Source organism: Suricata suricatta, chromosome 8, assembly GCF_006229205.1.
Source record: "Suricata suricatta isolate VVHF042 chromosome 8, meerkat_22Aug2017_6uvM2_HiC, whole genome shotgun sequence".
Lineage (NCBI taxonomy): Eukaryota > Metazoa > Chordata > Mammalia > Carnivora > Herpestidae > Suricata > Suricata suricatta.
In genome coordinates, this window is record NC_043707.1 from 128,104,443 (window position 1) to 128,120,483 (window position 16,041).

The 16,041-nt window shown below is 58.5% G+C and overlaps 1 protein-coding gene across 3 annotated transcripts in view; it reads left to right on the forward strand.

Annotated features, from left to right (window-relative positions):
• Positions 1-10,752, forward strand: part of CAPZB (capping actin protein of muscle Z-line subunit beta) — a 131,306-nt gene extending 120,554 nt beyond the window's left edge. For 2 of the 3 annotated variants that reach the window (XM_029949115.1, XM_029949117.1), the window contains exons 7-10: positions 5,136-5,201; positions 5,890-5,966; positions 7,231-7,343; positions 10,286-10,371. In XM_029949115.1, the coding sequence (XP_029804975.1) occupies positions 5,136-5,201; positions 5,890-5,966; positions 7,231-7,333 (246 nt within the window). In that variant the 3' untranslated portion in view covers positions 7,334-7,343; positions 10,286-10,371. Of the gene's footprint in view, positions 1-5,135; positions 5,202-5,889; positions 5,967-7,230; positions 7,344-10,285 lie in introns of all 3 variants that reach the window. The other variant, XM_029949116.1, reaches the window with a different exon arrangement.
• The last annotated feature ends 5,289 nt before the right edge of the window (positions 10,753-16,041 follow it).

A 16,041-nucleotide genomic window follows, 5' to 3' on the forward strand; every position in this document is an offset into this window, starting at 1 on the left:
GGAGGAAGGGCACGCAGTGGTCTTTGTGGGAGCCCCTCACGGCCAGATCACACAGCCCTCCGAGCGGAGGAGGGCGGATGGCGCCCTCTGGCAGGCTGCCCCCCTGGGCCCCCGTGGGAAGGCTGTAGAACAAGTACAGAGCGTTGCAAGCCAAGTACCAACATGTTAAAAAAGGAAGTTGCGCTGAGAGGTCACCTCTCCTGGGTGACAGCTGGAGACGTGGGAAAGAGGCGAGACCATAAATCTCTGGAAGGAGATCCGAGGTTTCCGATCCAGGGTGGGCCTGCAGATGTTCGTTTGATAGTTTTTTCAGATTCTAAATATTTAGAAACGAAGGCGGAATGTCATGTCGAGTGGGGGATTAGGCGGGTCCTTTGCAAGCTGAGCTCTCTCCCCACTCAGTTCCAGGCGCCCCATGACGTGTGTTAAGCCGTGAAGCTTGAGGGCAGGCACCTGCCCGTGTGACCTGAGCTTGGCAGTTAGGCCAGGCTGGTATATTCTCGCAGGGGGGCGGGGATGGGGCCTCTTCAGGGTGCGGGGGGGGCGGGGCCCCCAGCTCAGGGAGCACATCCTTGCTTTCTTGTGCTCCTCGTGGTGGCCTGGATCAGCATCCCAGGGGACGGGGGAGGGGGCGGGGGGGGGGTTTGGAGATTGGCTTCTAGGGACAGTCAGGCTGGAGAAGAAGAGACTGGGGACCCGGGGGGGAGGCAGGTGGATAAGGTCGGGTACTGGTCGGAATTCCTGAGCCCCAGATCGTGATCTGTCTTTGATTTTTCTGGGGAAGAAGGTGCATGAAGTTCAGCCCACCGAGAGGTCTCCTGAATGAAAAACAAGTTTCGGGATTGTCCAGACCCGGGTCAGTCCCAGCTCTGTGACCTGGGCAGCCCACTCCCCGCCTCTCGCCCGTGGGCTAGTAACGCCTGTTTGGAAGAGCTATCGGAGAGTGGAAACAAAAATCTGTTGGGACACATGGTCTGTGCCCAATCAGCAGTAGCTATTTCTGCTATCAGAAACAGCGACTACCACATGCCCTGCAAGTGGAGCCGTTTCCATCTTCTAGAATATATGGTTTTAGGCTCAATTAAAATTTCCCTAAACTGGGCAAAATGAACCTTGCTTGAGAGGCCGTCCAACCACTGTCGTCTGTCTTGACAGCGCATGAAGTCCTGGCCTCCAGCCCAGCCCAGTCACCAGGAGGACGTCTCCAGCTTCTGCCTGGGCACGTAGTGGGCCGTTTAGCAGAAGGTAGAGGCCTCAAAATGGAAGTATGGGCAGGCCAAGGCCCTCACCCCTGGGGCTCCGGAGCAGGACACGGAGTGGGACTGGCTCCCTTCGGGGTCCCACCCTCTGGGCTGTACCTATTGGAAAACGCCACATGCCACACAGCTGCAGGTGGGGGGGACTGGACACTCCTTTTGAGGGAGACAGCCTGCCCTCCCTGTGCTTACCGAGTCCTTCCGGTCTCCAGGCCACAGAGCGGAGGAGAGGAGCTTGGTGGGGACAAGCGGGCTGGGCTCTGACTTCAGACTTGGTTGGATCCACTTTGTGGAACATCTGTGCGGCCACAGCACATAAAAATGTTTTCCTCTGGCAGCCACTCTTATAAGGATGTAATAATATATGCATTGCAAAAATCATTCTATTTTTGGTGGGTCAGCGTTTCCAGCAAGCTGACCCTGACCAGGTGTGGCGGGAGTGAGCAGGGGTGTGGGGCACGGGGGTTGTGGAAACACATCTGTGTGTGCCAGGGCCCCTGCCCGCACCCCACCCCATGTCTTCCTTCCCTTTCCCAGTCCTTGGTCCCTGCCAGGCCTTTCCTCAGGCTCAGACCCCCTGCCACAAGCTTAGGGACCCCTTGTGTCTTCTGGGGTGTCAGTCTCCTGGAGGAGACGGGGCCTCTTTGCTCTCCCCTCCCCCCGCCCCCACCGCAGACCTCTCGTACCTTTGGGCGACTGGCGGTTTGGGTCCTTCCATTCACTGGAAGGTTGGTCTGAAGCCCACAGGTGCCACCCAAGGGGCTGGGTTGCCACTGTGACGGTACTTACCCAGACGGCCCAGAGCCCTCTGCCGACACTCCCAGCCTCACTTTGGGCTGTTTGTGCTCGTTTAAGACGGGGCCCTCGGTGAGCTCAGCCTTGTCACTTCCCTGAGGCTGCCAGGAATCTGCCCCCCGCCATGCAGAGCTGGGGAAGGCGAGAGACCTTGCTTTGTGGGAGGACACGGTGGGGCCAGACCCGCCCCTGTGTGGCCACAGGAACCGGTTCCGCCTGGGGGAGAGCACGCGGTCCAGCTGTGTTGGTGTCCAAGGATCCCTATTAAAAGTAGGGGAATGGAGGTGCCTGGGGGGCTCAGTCGGTTAAGTGTCCAACTTTTTGGTTTTAGCATAGGTGGCATGTAATGGAGCCTTGCTTTTTGTAGTTTTTTTTATTAAAAATTTTTTTTGTTGTTTTTTTTTGAGACAGAGGCAGAGCACGAGTGGGGGAGGGGCAGAGAGAGGGAGAAGACACAGAATCTGAAGCAGACTCTCCAGGCTCTGAGCCGTCAGCACAGATTCCGATGCAGGGCTCGAACTCACGGACCACAAGATCATGACCTGAACCAAAGTCTGACACTTAGCCGACTGAGCCACCCAGGTGCCCCATGGAGCCTTGCTTTTTGAATCCAGCCTGACAGTCTGTCTTTAAACTGGAGTGTTTAGGGGCGCCTGGGTGGCTCAGTCGGTTGAGCATCCAACTTCAGGTCGTGGTCTTGTGGTTCTTGAGTTCAAGCCCCATGTCAGGCTCTGTGCCGACAGCTCAGAGTCTGAAGCCTGCTTCGGATTCTGTGTCTCCCTCTCTCTCTTTCTCAAAAAATGTTAAACTAGATGTTTTTTAATGAGACGGAGCACCGTCCTTCCTCCTGCGTGTGCTGCCAGCTGCTCCCCCGCGTGCACACCCGCGCGGCCTTGGCAGCAGGGTTTGCTTAAGGGCAGCTGTTCCAGCCCCGGGGGAGGGGGGTGTTTAGGAAACTTGACCTGGTGGGGGGTGGCTATCACTTCTGAGTTCAGGAGCACTCTCGCTTCCGGGGTTGGGGGGACCCTTGTGATCTCTGAGGCTCAAGACTCCCCGGGATCACACGTGCCAGGGGCAGGGCAGACACCCCATTCCTGCCCGTTTCTTGGGATGAGGGTGTTGAGACCTTTCACAAGCACATGAACTCCAGCTTTGCCCATGTTTTTTTTTTTTAATATTTTATTTATTTTTGATACAAAGAGAGACAGAGCATGAGAGGGGGAGGGACAGAGAGAAAGAGACACAGAACCGGAAGCAGGCTCCAGGCTCTGAGCTAGCTGTCCGCACAGAGCCTGACGCGGGGCTCGAACCCACGAACGTGAGATCTGACCTGAGCCAAAGTCGGAGGTTTAACCGACTAAGCCACCCAGGTGCCCCAACCCACGGGTTTCTTAAAACCCAGCGCCCTAAACCGAGTCCAGCCCTGCAGACGTGGCCGGGCCACATGGAGGGAGGGCAGCCGGCACCCTCCAGCTGCGGCCCCGTGTGTCCGGCTGGGAGCCCCCGCCCGGGCACTGGGAATGGCTCCCCTCTGCAGCTGAAGTCGCATGAAAGCTCTTGTGGCTGCCACCTCACATTGTCCTCAAGCTTGAAATCCTCTCAGAGCCACGCGTCCCCGCGCAGGACTCGGTTCCCATTTTGTACCGGGTGAGATTGACGTTTGAGAATGTGGTGTGCGCTCAGCCCAGCCAGCTGAGGCAGGACGAGCAGACCTGCCGTGACCCGGGCAGGGCGCCTGGCGTCTTTGAGCTTCCGCGTCCTTGGGTCGCAGACCGAGTTCTCTTACAGAGACTGAGTGGACTAGGTGACCCGGCACCTTCAGTCACCGTGTCCCGTCCCAGCCCGCCTTCCTGGGTTCTGATCACCTGGACCCTCGATGCTGTCACCAGGGGCTGGTGTGGATCGGTGTACACCTGTTTAATCCCCAACTCTAATCTTCCTTCTTCGGTGACAGCAGTCAGTCTCCGCCCTCCTCCGGTGTTGTGGAAGCTGTGCTGTGACTTTTCAGGGATGGCCAGTCCACAGAATCCGACCTGTCTGACCTTGAAAGCCTGGTCATTTAAAGTGACTTGCGTCCCTCCTCCCATCTGCTCCCTTCATCTGGCTCCTCGCTGGGTCTCTCCTGCCGTTTCTGGCACGAAAACCATTCTTCCTGATGGAAAAGTCAGAATAGGTGTGGGAAGCAGCAGAGACCTTTGACCTCTAAGCACACTGCCATCCCGCCCCCCCCCCCCCCCCCCCCGGCTTTCCCGTTAGAATTCGTTCTGCCCTCCCTCTGGCTGTTGTGGCACCGCTGTCCTCTTTCCCGTTTCACCAACCGTGAGCATGCACGTGCTCGCCCCTGTCCCAGGCCCCCTGCGGGTGTAGACAGAGAAGGTTCTCTTTAAGGAATCCACTGTGTTGGGAGGGAAATCAGCCTTGTGCAGAGGCTGAAGTGGGGGGTCCACACCTCGGGCATCCGTGTGCAGGTCAGGGATCATCTGTCCCCCCCCCCCCCTGCCTCCTTTCTTTTTAATACTTTCAGTAAGACGTTGTCAGGACTTTTTTGGGCCAGAACTGACTTGCCCAAGACCCGACTGCTGGGCCCCAGCTCCTCCAAAACCCTACCCGGTTGCCGTCTAGGAATCTGGGTTCAGAGCCCCTTGCTCACACTGCCCCCAGCCAGGTGGCCAGCCGCACAGGCTGTGTGCGACGAAGTGTCTGGGCCATGTGCAGACCCCACCTGTGTCACCTCGGCCGAGGCCCCTGAGCCCCGGGGCCCTCCCTCCGAAGCTGCTGTCAGGGGGCAGTGGAAGCTCACCTGCAATATGGCGGTGCCTGGCCAGGTGGTCCCCTTTGCCCTTCCTGCTGTGGCCTTGGGGCTGGGGGGGGGGGGCGCTCCCAAAGGCCCCCCGCTGGGAACAGGGCCTCTGGGCCTCTGCTGGCTGAGCTGTTGGTGACCCGGAGCCGAAGTCCCTGGTGCCTGGACTCCCCCGCCAGAAAAGTGGCCTTGAGCGACAGGCTGTTGCCAAAGCAGAGGACCTGATGGTGCTCTCAGCCGAGGTGCGCGGCTCTCATGTGCAGTAACGCTCTGATCTCTTGCAGATGGAGAAAGACGAGACCGTGAGCGACTGCTCCCCACACATAGCCAATATCGGGCGCCTGGTGGAGGTGAGTGGGGCTCTGGGCCCTGGGCCGCTCCCCAGCGCAGGCCCGTCCACCCCAAGGGCCATGTGTGGGCCTCCTCCCCTGGCTTTGGAGCCCTGGCGGCCAGCAGCGTGTTGCTGTCTGCGCTTTTGCTCTGGGCTTGCGTGTTCTGAGCCTCCTGATGGGAGTGCTCAGCCCCCTCCGTACCCCCCAGGCTACGCTCCCAGGACACTGCTCAGGAAGCTCTTGGTCCTGCGCCCCCAGCCCCCTGGGTGCCAGCAGAGACCTGAGCTCAGAGAGGAAATGTCCCTCCAAGGCCACAGGCTCCGGGGGAACTTCAGAGGAGCCTTCCCTTCCCCACGCTCTTTGGAGGAAAGGGTGGTGCTCCTGGGATTCACACGGTTGTTCCCGAGACTGGTTGAGGCGGCCTGAGGGAGGGTGGTGTGGTTTTTGGTGGCCCCTGGTGGCCGCCGGTCCCTGAGAATTGGCTTCCTCGTGCTGAAGCCTGGGAAGAGAACACAGCAACCAATCAGAGGCAGATCTTGGCCCTTGGTTGGGGATGGGGGGAGGGGGCTGGCTCTCTGGGCTTTGGTGTGGTCGCTCGCCTCCCCCCTGTGGCCGCAGTGGGGACTGCAGGGGTGCGCTGGTGGGACCGGGAGGGGGTGGGGCCTCGGGACTCCTGTTTCCCATCCTGACTGACCTCCCTTCCCAGGACATGGAAAATAAAATCAGAAGTACGCTGAACGAGATCTACTTTGGGAAAACAAAGGACATCGTCAATGGGCTGAGGTAACGTACCCCTGAGACATAAGCTTTGGAACCAGAAGACGAGGACTCGGGTCCTAGGTGTGCGGCGTAACAGCTCTCTGGCGCTGGGCCTTGGTTTCCTCATCCGTAGCACCTGCCAGGGAACCCACGTCATGGGACCGTTAGTGCGGGTCGTGAAAGCAGACACCTCACGCACGGTTCGTATTCTCCGTAGACTCTGGTTCCTTCCCTACTGTTTTCATTGTCTCGGGACATTCACGCGGACAGGCGCTGGTGCCCTCGCCACTGAAGTGCCCTCCTCACGGTCCCCCACCTCGTCAGTCCCGTCTCCGCATCTGCCCGGACCTCACAACATGCAGATCCTCTTCTCTGGGTTCCCCGGCTACTTTAACGTCCTCCGGGGCTCTGGTGGCCGTGGCCGTGGCCCTGAGCTGCCCCTCCCCACCCTCAGTTCTTCTGTCCTCAGTTCTGCAGCATGGGCCCAAGTGAAGGCTTAGAGGGGCTCTCTGGGTTTCCAGAGCCCATGGGGGCACAGGGCAGGAGGCCAGAGCCCCGCGGGGGCCAGGAGAGGCGGCTGCGGAGCGAGCAATGGCTTTGAAATCAGAAAACCGAGAGCTCGTAGGAGCGCCTTCCACCTGAGGCATGTGCCCTTTGGCCGGTGGCTCCCCTGCTTTGCCCTCATCCCGTCAGGGGGGCAGGCCTGCCGCAGGGTCAGACGAGATAGAGGCCCTGCCCTCAGCCTCCAGCCCTCTGATCACCCACTCCGTGCGTGAGTCCCTCCTTCTGGGCCAGAAGCAGAGGCAGGAAGCCCCTCCAGGGACTGCCCTGACTTGCAAACTCACCCAGGAGATAGATTTCTAGTCTCCTCCTCAGTTGACAGGAGCGGGGAGCCCCCTCCTCACCTTCCCACTTTCCCGCCCGCCTGCAGGGGGACTTCTCTGGGCCCTGGAGGGTTTTATTCCCCGACTCCGGCAACACTGCCGTCTCTGGTCACCAGGCCCAGAGCGTCATCCCCAGCAAACACACCCCCTGCCCACCCTGGTGGTGGCAGGAGAACCAGGAGAGGGACCCAGAGGGCCTGCAGGCAGGTGGTCCAGACCACCTCGAGCATTGGACTCTGCAGTTGCCCCTTCGGGCTGCAGCCCCAGAGCACAGGGGCCACAACGACACTGCCATGTCTCCGACCTCACGTGTCCCTGCGTGTCCAGCGCGCGCCTGCCCTGGTGCTCCTCGGTGTGAGTGGCCCTCCCCTCCTGCCGCACTCATCTGTGACCGCTCTCTGTAGATCTGTTGACGTAATCCCCGACCACCCCAAGTTTCAGCAGCTGCAGAGGGAACTTTCCCAAGTGCTGACCCAGCGCCAGATCCACATCCAGCCTGATAACTAAGCCGACGCAGGTACCCTGCCTGAGAGGCGTGAGCACCCCCCCCACTAAACAGGACTCACCAACCTGCCTCCGCCCCCGGACCAGCTGTCTCTGCGCGTGGTCCTTTAAACCAGCACTAACCCCCGTGTCAGCTCACGGCTGTGAGTTGCCACGTTAACGTGTAGACTTGGCCCCGTGTAACACGGCCCCGTATCACGCGTGTGCTGTGTGTGTGTCTCGCACTCCGGGCAGGGCTGGGCATGGGGCACACGTGGTTTGGCTCTGGCTCTGGAAGAAGTCCAGCCTGGGGATTAACTGCCTCTCCAGCAGCAGCCGCTTGTCTGCACCGCGCTCGTGGGCCACTCGGCAGGGGGCACTGCCTTCGGCTCGGCCAGGGGCCTTGGGGCTGCCCCAGGCCACTGTCTGTGCTGCTGCATGTGCGCCGGGGCCTCGGACTTCCCTGCTGAGCGTCCCCAGGGGCCACGTAAGCCTCCTCAGTGGGAAAGTGACTGCTTGGGGCTGTGAATTGAAAGGGGCCTGTGGCCCTGAGCGGAGGCCGGAACCCGCCTGGCCAGGCTGGGTGCACCCCCAGACCGGTTGCTGCTGGAGCTGCTTGGACCAGTAACCACCTGCCCCTAACAAGCTGCGGCCATCCTCCTAAACACCTTGTGCTAACAGGACGGAAATGGTCTTGCTGGCGGATGATAACTGAGAACCAGAACTTGAGCTTGTGACACACACGGATGTAGGAAGCAGTCAGGGTCCTGGGAGAGGAGAGAAGCGATTTTTAATATAAGGCACTTGGCACAGGGCTGTGGGGCCCGGGAACTGGCCACTGGGAGCCTGGCCCAGAAGAGGCTCCGGGGGATGGCCAGGCCGGGCCATGCGTGTGACCAGGCGGCACTACTGCAGCGCGGCAGTCTGGTCTCCTTCAGGCCTCGCCCTGGGTCCATCCCATTCCCATCACGGGAGAGAAGACGATGGCGGTTTTCTTCGCAGCTCCTAGAATCTGCCAGACCCCTGTCCTTGAGGGGTCCCCTGGCCACCCGCTGGAGGCTTTCCGGCGTAGGAACGCCTCCAGCGGGGGCCAGCCCGGCGCCCCGTCCGCCCGCGGGACGTGCTCTCCTTCCCACACGGAGTCAGCACTTCCTCCGGGCAGCGGCCCTTCCAAGCTGTGTCCCCCAAGTGACCATCCTGCCCCTCCTACCCTCCAGCTGTTCCAAGCCCAGTCTCTTGTCTGACCTCTCACTCTGGTTCTAACTCTGGAACTTTCTCCTTTGTTGGGGGAGCTGTCGGGGGTGAGTCCCTGTGTGCTCAGCCCTTCCTACCCAGGGGAGCTGGCACCCTCGCGGGCCGAGGAGCCGTGTGAGCTGCCACTCCTTCCTGCCGGGAGCTTTTCCAGAAGCAGCGATGGACCGGCTAAGATTCGGAGCCAACGGCCCCCACGGCCGGTGTCTAACCCTTCCTTTGGCCACTGCAGAGTCAGGACAGTCCAGGGCAAATGTTTGTTTATTTTTTTATTTTTATTTAAAAAATTTTTTTAATGTTTTATTTATTATTGAGGCAGAGAGAAACAGAGCACGAGTGGGGGAGGGTCAGAGAGAGGAGACCCAGAATCTGAAGCAGGCTCCAGGCTCTGAGCTCGCAGCACAGAGCCGACATGGGGCTCGAACACACGAAGTGTGAGATCATGACCTGAGCCAAAGTCGGCCGCTTAACCGACTGAGCCACACAGGCGCCCCGGCAAATGTTTCTTTAGAAACGTCAGCATTTCTTTAGAGTGTTTGAGCCCTGTCTTCTGTGTCAGCTGCACCCCGTTGGGAGGACACCTCCCGCGATTTTTCGGGGATTCAGTAGCCAGAACTCAACTTGGGATGCTCTCGTTTGTCCTGGGCCCTGCTTCATTTGACTCTTGGAGTGTGAAGTCCCTTTTGGAATTTGGGGGGATGGTGTTTTGACCCTCCCTCCTTCCCAGCCTTCCTCATGGCTGGCGCACACAGAGCCGGGGGCGTGTGGGGTGCGTGGTGGCCACGGCCCTGCTGCCGGCAGCCTTCACTCCTTTCCACGGCTTCGAGACTGTGGGAAAGTGTACGCGTAGTTTAACAAGTCCTTGGTCGGTCGACACATTGAGTCAGTTTGACAGAGTGACCGTTCAGGCCACTGTCGGGGGCATTTCTCGTGCCTCAGTTTCCTCTTCTGTAATTGGGAGCCCCCAGTAAGACTCCTCTGGACACTGCAGAGGGAAGCACTTTGTAAACCATACAGCCTCCGCGGAGGTTCGTGGCTGGTGGCTTCGGTGAAGAGTGGTAACGCCCGCGCATGAGGCCCCCGCGCCATGCATGTCCCCACAAAGCCAGGGTTGGACAGCAGAGGCCCAGGGCCTCCTGAAATCCAGGCCCAGGGGTTTTTTCGGCCATGTTCACAGCCGACAGTGCCTCACAGCAGGTGGCTGAAGGCACCTGGACGTGAGCCCGGTCTGCACAGAGGGCCGGGGGCTCTTAAATGTTCGCTGAGTGGGGCACCCCCGCACCCTGCCCTCAGGGGGCAAGCAGCAAGCCTCCTTTGCTGGGCAGGGGTGCAGTGAGGGGGAAGTGTAATAGTGGAGTCCCCTGTGGCCCGGAGTCTGTGCCCTCCTGCCCCCAGCTGAGACTGCAGCTGGTCAGAAGCACCTTCTGGTTCAGGCTGACCTTGGGCGCTGAAGTGGACTTGGGTTCTGGAGGCTACAGCCAGGCCCCCCAGCCTGGTGCAGAGGTGGGCCCCCATCCAGGTGGGCCGTGTGCTCCCCCTGCGGCGCCTGGCGAGGGGCCGAGGGCTCGGGCGCTGTGCTGGATGGAGGTGGTGTCCGGCCCGGTGGCCCCCTTCCCTCCCCAGGGAGGCGTGGGGCCCACACGGCCCCGCACGGGAGCCCCCCAGCCCCTCGCCGCCGCCTCCTGCCCGTTACAGGGGCTGATGGCACTCTCTTCCCTCCGGCAGGTCTGTGCAGACTTTCGCAGACAAATCAAAGCAAGAAGCTCTTAAGAACGACCTGGTGGAGGCCTTGAAGAGAAAGCAGCAGTGTTGAAGCCCTGCTCCACGCTAACTGGACACGCCACGCGCTCGTTAGACCCCTTTCTTAGAAACCTCGTCTTCTGCCCCCCGCCCCCGCCCCCGCCCAGGTCACGGATCAGCGGCATCGCCGACCGCGCAGCGCCATCGCTCCCCAGAATAAAGCCCAGTAAACTCCCTCCTGTCTCCGAGGCCTACTTCCTGCCACGTTTTGCTATCAAAACTCTCCATATCTCCACAGAGACCGTGCGTTTTTTGTTTGCCCCCCCCCCGACCCCCCGTCTGCCTCCCTCCCATTTATAGGCATAAAATACAGTCTGTCTGCCTCCCCTTCCCTCCCACCTTTTTGTTACATTGGTGTAAAAAATGTAAAACAAAAAAATTTTATGAACTAACTGTGGTGTGTGAAAGAGAGAAGAAAAACTGGAAATCTGAGTTCACGTGTGTTTGGGAGTCGCTTGGGGTTGGGGCTGGGGGGACAGGGGACAGCTCTGGGAGAAAGCGGGTGGCCCTCAGCGTTGTCCTGCACAGACTGGCCCCTGTCCCGCGACCACGTGGCGGGGGTGCGGGGGGTGGGGCCTGCTGACCGGCTGCTCTGGCCAGGTGCTTTTCTGTCAATTTTTATGGAATGCAAAAGGAGTTTTTGTTTTATTTTGTTTTTTTGTAAAGCTTAAAAGAAAATCTACATCTTATACTTGAGCTTCCATACTTAAAAAAAAAAAAAAAAAAGAACCAAAAAAATGAATAAAAAGAAACTGGGACGCAGTTAGCCCTGGCCTCGTGTTCTTTCTCGCCGCCTCGCCTTCCGAGCGCGTGTGGCCTTGGCCGTGAGGGCTGGCCCCGGGGGGCGAGTCGTGCAGGAGAGGGGTGGGACCTGCCCAGTGGGCGGGGGGGGGGGGGGCACCTTGTCATTCTGTCACTCTGGGTGTGACCTCCCCCGAGGCTCTCGCTCTTCCCCGCTCTTCCCCTTTCACGTCCGCAAGCGCCCACCACATGTGGGACGCCCGCATGCCATCGTCCTGGCCCTCAGGGACACAGCCGTGCTCTCCCAGCTGACAGCGGGGGGCCACGTGGCCAGTTGGGAGGGCCCACACCCTGGCTCCCTGGTGGCCCCTGGGACGCGTGGTGGCCTCGAGTGTGAGAGCTCAGGCGCAAGCAGGGCTGTGTCTCCAAGGCCCCTGGCGCCCTCGCTGTGGCCTTGACAAGTCAGTCTCTCGGAGCCCTCGCCGAGGTCCTCCGGGGGCCCCAGATCCCAAGACTCCAAACTGTCTCGTTCATTCGTGTCATGGACTGTGTGGACCCCTCTGCCACCGCCGGGAGAAGCAGGTGGTGTGGACTGGGCCTCGGCCCTGCTTCTCTTTGGTGCCACCCCTGCCGTGTAGCCTGGGCGCCACGAAGTCATGGGAGGCCCACTCCCACCCGCATGACCCAGGCCAGGTAAGAAGTTTTCTCTTGAGGGGGGCGTCTGGGCGGCTCAGTCGGTTGAGTGTCTGACTTCCGCTCAGGTCATGATCTTGCAGTCTGTGAGTCTGAGCCCTGCGCCGGGCTCTGTGCTGACAGCTCGGAGGCTGGAGCCTGCTTCCGATTTGGTGTCTCCCTCTCTGCCCCTCCCCCACTCACGCTCTGTCTGTCTCTCTCAAACATTAAAAAATTTAAGAATTTGATGTTTAACCGACTGAGCCCAACCCAGGTAACCCCCCCGCCTTTTTTTTGAAGTTAATTTGAGAGATAGAGGGAAAGAGAATGAGCAGGGGCGGAGCAGAGAGAGAATCCCAAGCAGGCTCTGAGCTGTCAGCAAGGAGCCAGATGTGGGGCTCGATTCCTCAAACTGTGAGATCATGACCTGAGCAGAAATCAAGAGTCACTTTAGCCGACTGAGCCACCCAGGCACCCCCAAAACCTTCTTAAAAATAAACTATGTCTAATCCCAAACAGTTAAGCAAATGTTAAAAATTCCCTATTAAAGAAGATCAAATGTTTCATCATCATTTTCTTGGTATAACTAAAATTTGTAAACCCTTCAACAGAAAAACCAGATTACGTCACCACACTTTGTCACGTTGTTACCTCAACCCAAACCTACCCGCTTCACTACAGGTATTTTCAGTGCGGGCTTCGCTACTGAGTCTGCGATTCTTTCCCACCCCGAGGAAGCAGATGATCTAAATAGGTTATTTATTTATTTAAAATAAGTTAGTGCTGTTTCTGCTTCATAAAAACTTTGGTGATAATTCTATCACTTCAATTCGCTTTTTAAAAGGTGAAGTTCAGAATATAAACATAAACTCATAATTTAAAGAAATTAAGGTTGTAAAGTAACATTTAAATGTGGTACAAATATTTTTGATGTTTTGGATTTTCTTAGTTCTATGACTTTACAGACACACACACCGTTCTCCACCTTTTTCTTGCAAGTTTTTAATTTAATCTCTACACCCAGCATGGGGCTCGAGCTCAAGACCCCAAGATCATGAGTCGCATGCTCCTCCAACTGAGCCAGCCCGGTGTTCCTTTTTTTGTGCAACTTTATGTTTTATTTTTTGATGTTTATTTCTGACAGAGTGTGAGCAGGGGAGGGGCAGAGAGAAGAGACACAGAATCTGAAACAGGCTCCAGGCTCTGAGCTGTCAGCACAGAGCCAGACGCAGGGCTCGAACCCACGAACTGTGAGATCATGACCTGAGCCGAAGCCGGACGCTTAACCGACTGAGCCACCCAGGCACCCTGCAACGTTCCAGTTTAAAAGCTCAATTAATGCCTCATAGAATGAACAGAGTGTGTCATACACATACAGATCTTTGGCCGGTCTAGTGGATGCCATTCTTCACAGTCTTCATGAATGTTGGGCATTCAGGTTACTTTGTAATGATTATAAATGAGAAGAAATGTCACAAGATGTAATGTATTCTCGTACCCATAACTTCATTCAAATGTAGTAATAGCCAATTTGATCTTTTTTCAAACACTTTTTTTTTAATGTTTTATTTATTTTTGATACAAAGAGAGACAGAGCATGAGAGGGGGAGGGGCAGAGAGAGAGGGAGACACAGAATCTGAAGCAGGCTCCAGGCTCTGAGCTAGCTGTCTGCACAGTCTGACGTGGGGCTCGAACCCACAAACGTGAGATCTGACCTGAGCCGAAGCCGGCCGCTCAACCGACTGAGCCGCCCAGGCGCCCCTCAAACACTTTTATTGAGCTACAACTCAACACACCACCCACTTCCCCCATTTCGAGGGTACAAATTCAGTAGTTCTGAATTCACCAGACTGAGGGCTTCTTGAGGGAGAGTGTTTCAGGCATTCACTTCACTCATTCATTCATGCAAACACTGAGCACCTACTGTGTACGGGGGATACAATGGTGAGCAGGACAGAAGTCTGCCCACACTATGGTGGGGGTGGGGAAGTGGTTCTTTTTTTTTTTTTTAATGTTTGTTTATTTTTGAGAGAGAGAGAGAGTGCGAGCAAGGGAGGGGCAAAGAGAGGGAGACACAGAATCAGAAGCGGGCTCCAGGCTCTGAGCTATCAGCACAGAGCCTAATGCGGGGCTCGAACTCAGGAACTGTGAGATATGACTTGAGCCGAAGTCAGACGCTTAACGGACTGAGCCACCCAGGTGCCCCAGGAAGTGCTTATTAATAAAAATAAGCTTTATGGAGCACTTGTATGGGGCACAGAGATCTCAGTGGGTGACTGTATCCTCGGGGCTGGGGGGCGAGTTTTCCCACAGCAGGAGGCAGGCCCCCCCCTCTCCGCAGCCTGTCTGGTTGGCACACGCATGTCTGGGGCAGTTAGCTCAGCACCTGGCTGGCTCTGCGGGCCCTCCACTCGGCAACAATGGAAGCCAAGTCCAGTGGCGGAAGAGTTGAAGAGGGGACTGAGTTCTGGGTCTTCCCCCTTCTCAGCTTTGGGGCCTGAAGGGCATCCCTAAGCTATGGCTTAAAATATCCCAGGTTTGTGGCCCCTGGTGCCGACTCTTGATCTCAGCTCTCATCTGATTCTAGGATCATGAGTTCCAGCCCCATGTAGGGCTCTGCACTGGGCATGAAGTCTAAAAAAAAAAAAAAAATCCCAGTTTCCCTAAATAAGCAAAAAGAACCCCTGGGGCCTCATGCTGAGGACAGACACACTGGGCCCTTCCTTCTGCTTTGCTGGACACTGCCACCTGCCTGCCAGCCAGCTTTCCTGCCCCGCCCCCAGGATCTGGGGGGGACACTGAGGCCAGGCACTGTGGCAAGGCATTTGCGTCCACGACATCTCCTTCGATGGTTAAAATATGAACCACCAAGGTCAGGCTCTTTGGGGATGCCCAGCCTGGCCTCCTGCTCCCCGTGAGCCTCCAGATGGGAACCCCTCCCCGACAAGGACCACTGACGACCCTTCTTTCTGGGCTGGGCCTGGGCCCACAACCCGTGTGCAGACCTCGGCTGAATCCAACGGGAGGACGGGGCCAAAGCAGGAGAGCTCAGCCCTTCAGGCCACACCCAGAGGTGAGGGCCGCAGCCCTGCCCACAGGAAGGTGCAGAGGTGCGCACCTAGTGAAGTCCACCCGAGCCCCCTCCCCTCCCGGACCCCTCGCCCGCACGCACGGCTGCCCGGTGCGGTGGAGCTCACGCGCCCGTTGGACCGGCTCCTATGCTTTCTGGGAGGCGCTGACCAGGCTCCGGGCGTTGGAGAAGCTAACAGTTCACCACCAGGCACTTACAAGGTGCCAGGCGCTGGGGCAGGAGCCCCCAGGCCCATCTCTCCTCATCACCACGGCTGCGTCCTCCATCAGCCAGGGCCTGAGCCGCACAGAGGCCGTCTCCCTGCCCGCACAAGGGCTTCCAGGCAGGGCCGTGACATTTCGCTCTTAGCCCCCCAGCTCTAACTTAGGCCCACACTTGGGGCTCATGCTGCGATTCCAAGTGAGCTCCCCCATAACTGGCATCAAGTGAGGTCAGAACCCGGCGTGGAGCCAAGTGCAGGTTGGCCCAGGGCACCTGAACCAGGCCCAGGCCAGAGCCAGCTGGGGCCCGGCGCACCTTCAGCTGGGACAAGACCAGAGCCTCCACGTGGGAAGGGAGCCTGAGCCCAGCAGGACTGGGCCGCTCCTGAGAGCGAGGGAAAGCTGGTCGGCACACAGTCCAACCTCTGGAACCCCGTCCAGGGAGGGGGCTCTGAGGGCCCCGTCCCCCACCAGGTGTGGGATGGCCTCTGCAGCAGAGGGGCGTAATGTGGTTCACAAAGCTGCTCGACCTTGAGCTTGATCCCTCAAAGCCTGTTTTCCATCTATAACAAGGCCATCCTAACTCCACCTGCTCAACAGGACCCGGCCCAGCCCAGCACACAGGAAGCGCTCCATAACCATCAGCCATGTGTCAGGGTACCTAGGGGGCCCCACAGGTCATAGGGGGACAGGACTGGGACAGGCTGGCCCTGCTTGCCCTCGCTGCCCGCCCGAACCGGAGATGCCCCTTCGCGGTCTCCCCAGGCCCCAATTCCTGCCTAGTCTCCCCCAACCACGCCCAGGCTGTGAGCCGCTGCCTGGCCCCCTCCCCACGACCCTGTCTATGGTCAGCCTGGCTTCCAAGGCTCTTCGTAAGTGGCCCCATCTTGGGAGCAGCCCGGACACTCAAGGCGAGGCCTGTGCACACACGGTAGCCCTTTCCTGACCTTCCTCTGTCCTCAGGACTCAGCTCCGG